This window comes from Primulina eburnea, chromosome 12 (assembly GCF_022965805.1).
Source record: "Primulina eburnea isolate SZY01 chromosome 12, ASM2296580v1, whole genome shotgun sequence".
In the NCBI taxonomy this organism is placed as follows: domain Eukaryota; kingdom Viridiplantae; phylum Streptophyta; class Magnoliopsida; order Lamiales; family Gesneriaceae; genus Primulina; species Primulina eburnea.
Window position 1 is genome coordinate 26,335,743 of NC_133112.1, and position 3,826 is coordinate 26,339,568.

Below are 3,826 nucleotides of genomic sequence, written 5' to 3' on the forward strand. Positions count from 1 at the left end.
ATTGCAACATTTTCAGACCGTTGAATCCCGAGGATAGGAGTATATCAAAATAACTCACCAGTTCCCCAAAATTTCTCCACGATGAACACTCTTATTAGGAATGGAGAATGGAATGAATAGCTGGTAAACGAGCTCTTCTGCTCTCATGTTGCATTGGAAATCTTATCCATCAATCTAACTGCATCGACACAAGAGGATTCTAGATATTGGGTTTTCGATCAAAATGTTAAATATTCGGGGAGAGACGGGTACAAGTCGGCTATTGGACTTTATGATCCACCTACGAATAGCTCAGAAGTGCACTTAAAAAATTGGTGGCAATTCTTGTGGTCACTTTCGATACCCCCTAAGGTCCGTATCTTCTGTTGGCGGGTTTTGCATAATATAATTCCTACATCAGGTAATTTGCTGGTACATCATATCCCTACCACTGGACATGTCCATTATGCCACTTTTCTTATGATTCAACCAGTCACGCTTTGTTCTCATGCCCAGCGATCAAAAGTTGCTGGAAAGATACTAGTTACTGACCATTTCTAAAGATGGTATGAATGATGGAGGTGTTTGATATTACATTATGGATGAAGAGCAAACTTAACAGAAACTGATTTTTAATTCTTTGGTACGAAAACTTATGAAGTATGGATGGAGAGACTTAGAATAGTACATAACAATGATTCTAAGAAGAAGGGATTAATGTCGAATGGTGCGAGACCATGCTTTGTGGTTACCAAGAGGCAAGAACATCAATGCTAACTTCAGCAAGCAGAAGAGAAACATATATCATCACCGTGTTGATGGATATCACCACCAATCAACCAATTGCGTTTGGACGTTGATGCATCTTATAATGTCAATTCCAATCTATATGAAATTGGCGGTGTTGTGGGAAATCACGAGGGCCAGACATTGCTAGCCTTTGGGAAGCAAATTACTAAACCACCATCTATAGTAGCCGCTGAACTTAATGCAATTGAGGAAGGTTTCCAAATGACTCAGACTAAACATTTAAGGATGAATCAGATTACATCGGATTCTCTGATGACAGTACAAGCAGTCACTAGTGCAGCAGAGAACTTTGGATACACTGGGGCCTTTGCAACAAAGATTAGGAATTTGTTGGCAACTCATGCCCATTTAAAATTAGAACGTGTCTTGCACACCACAAATGGTGTTGCGCACTCGTTAGCCTCTTTTTCTATTTCCTCTCCCTCATCTTTCGTGTGGATTTGTGGAGAGTTTCCTGTTTGGATAGTAAATCTTGTAATCGAGGATCATACTCAGTTTTGAATAAAATTACTAGTTTTTCTGTAAAAAAAAAAGGTTAAAAAATTTTTGTTACCCAATAAGATATTATTGTTTCTTCTAAAAAATATATATATAATAATTTCTGATTTTTCAAACTTTAATGCAAATATTTGTTTATATAGCAAAAACGAAATTCATCCCCTCTAAATTCAAAGGTAAACTTTTTAAAAAATTATATATGGTAAATTATTACATTACATTATATATATAATTTTTTTAAAATTTGAAAGATATTTGTATATTTACTCTACCAGCATGCTAATGATAAACGAAATTTCTACTCTTAATATTATTTTAGGTGCTACGTTTTCAAGATACAAAAATATTTAAAGATGAAGGGTTAAAATCGAAAAAGAAAACGTAATGTACCAAATTATTACTTCTATCTATTTTTATTTATTATTATTTAGACACGTTGGGAATTCTGGTACAAAGTGTCATATGACTTCTTATGTATTTTTATTCATTTTTCTTGCCGAAGCGCTGACACAACAATAATCAGCGTGAACCATATCAATGATATTCATTGCTGCATAATAACTGTGGTAAAACAACGAGTAAAAATTCAAAAGAAGTACAATATTGTATTAAGTCTTATTTTACTAATTTGATAATTAAATTCCAATTTATATCGGCTTATAAAATAAATTTTTTATATTTTCTCTATTTTTTTTGTGTATATGACTGCTGAAATTTGAACTTTGAAGCTTGCATATATATTAGTAAAATTTGGCGCGCGAACGATGATGCGTACACACATACTAAACTTTGAAAAATCGTACGATATAGACTAGTTTATGTTTAAGTCAATATATTGTTATGTCCACTTATTTTATATAACAAGAGAAAATTTTCAAAGTCGGATTTTATTCTGTTCTACTTTGTTCTATGTTTAAAAACACGTCAGAAAATTCAAACTTTGTATTGAAAAATGCTGATATTTCATGTCACGTTACTACCACGAAAATGACCAAAAACAAACAAAAATAAAGTTTTAAGATTAAAACCCAATTGCAAAGCCAATGATTTATTGGTCTAGTGGTAATTAATGAGACTCTAAGACTCCAATGATCTTGGATTCAATTCTTATTTGTGTTATTAATTTAGATTAGATAGACCCCCTCATTTCCTATTATAGAAAAAAAAAAAAAAAAGTCACAAGTTAGATAAGAAAAAAGTAAAATTATAAGGACTAAATTGGCTATTTTTCAAATTAAAATAAGATTTGTGATATTATGGATAAGAGGTATTTTGAGAAAATTAAAATAAAAATGGTTCTTATAAATATGCGATAGTTAATGATATAGATAATATAGGATGTATAAAATTTTTTATTTTTAGGTTTAAAAATTTTGAAAATCTTTTGAGCTTGTATTAATACCCCTTCTCATCGAAATATCAACTGTCCTGAATAACCAATTTTCTGTCTCTACACCTCTTTCTCGCTAAAAACTGTACCGAATGGCCAAGCTAGAGTACAAAAACAAATCATGCAGCAGCATCACAACCAATAATGGTCGTTTGAAACTCTTTGGTTTCAACATGACAGCAGATCAAAATCGAGATCAAGAACTTGAAGTCGACTCCGCCAAAAACCTGTCCGCCCAGCAGGAAGCCGGTGGCTTACCGGCGTCTGATGGGCGGAAGTACGGGTGCCAGTACTGCTGCCGCGAATTCCCAAACTCTCAGGCCCTCGGCGGCCATCAGAACGCTCACAAGAAAGAACGTCAGCAGCTCAAGCGCGCCCAAATACAGGCCAGCCGAAATGCCGCCGTCTCTTTGATGCGCAACCCCATTATCTCCGCCTTCACGCCGTCGACCCATCTTCTAGCTCCTGCCGGATCTGTGGTAGTGTCTGCGGCGTCGGGCCAATCTCCGTCGTGGTTTTATGTCCCACGTGGGGTGGCACCATTCCAGGTCTCGCATGGGGGCGTGTTTCCGGGTTCGACGGGCGGGAGGAGCGTGGGGAGCTTATCGTACGCGGGGAGTGCGGGGGAGTCGAGCGTTAATACTATTGGGCCTCAGCAGCATATTAAGGCCCACAATAGAAGATTAGATGGGCCTCCATTGAGTAGGTTTTCTAGAGTGGATGATGGGCCCACATTCGATGACTCATTTGGCCTCGATTTGCACCTCAGCTTAGCTCCAGCCGCGCCGTAGAGTGTCACGGAGTCGACTTGGTTAATCAGTCGGAGAGCCGTTTGTAGTCTGTCCTAGTTGAATTTGTACATTTTCCGATTTATTAATTTATTGTTTTTATCGCATTCGGATGAGGGATAATTTTTCGCAAATCGACTTAATTTTTTGAAAACTATTTTTAAATCAATGTAGTTGAAATCCATTAATTATTTTTAATTGTCTGTTTCTACTATACAGACTACAGTCTTTTTCATATAAATATTAATTCCAAATTTTTGAATGACGATTACTAAAACAAATATTTGGGTTTTCGACTTCGTTTCTCTTACATTAAATATTATATTTGACACTTACCTTCCATAAACATGTTATAATTCGT

General features: G+C 35.8%; 1 protein-coding gene across 1 annotated transcript; it reads left to right on the forward strand.

Annotated features, from left to right (window-relative positions):
• The first annotated feature begins 2,730 nt into the window (after positions 1–2,730).
• Positions 2,731–3,599, forward strand: LOC140808008 (zinc finger protein GIS3-like). Its single transcript, XM_073165002.1, has one exon. The coding sequence runs from the start codon at positions 2,770–2,772 to the stop codon at positions 3,466–3,468; it is 699 nt and encodes a 232-aa protein (XP_073021103.1). The 5' UTR covers positions 2,731–2,769; the 3' UTR covers positions 3,469–3,599.
• The last annotated feature ends 227 nt before the right edge of the window (positions 3,600–3,826 follow it).

Coding starts and splice junctions, on each gene's coding strand:
- LOC140808008 (XM_073165002.1), top strand. CDS start 2,770: ATGGCCAAGCTAGAGTACAAAAACAAATCATGCAGCAGCATCACAACC.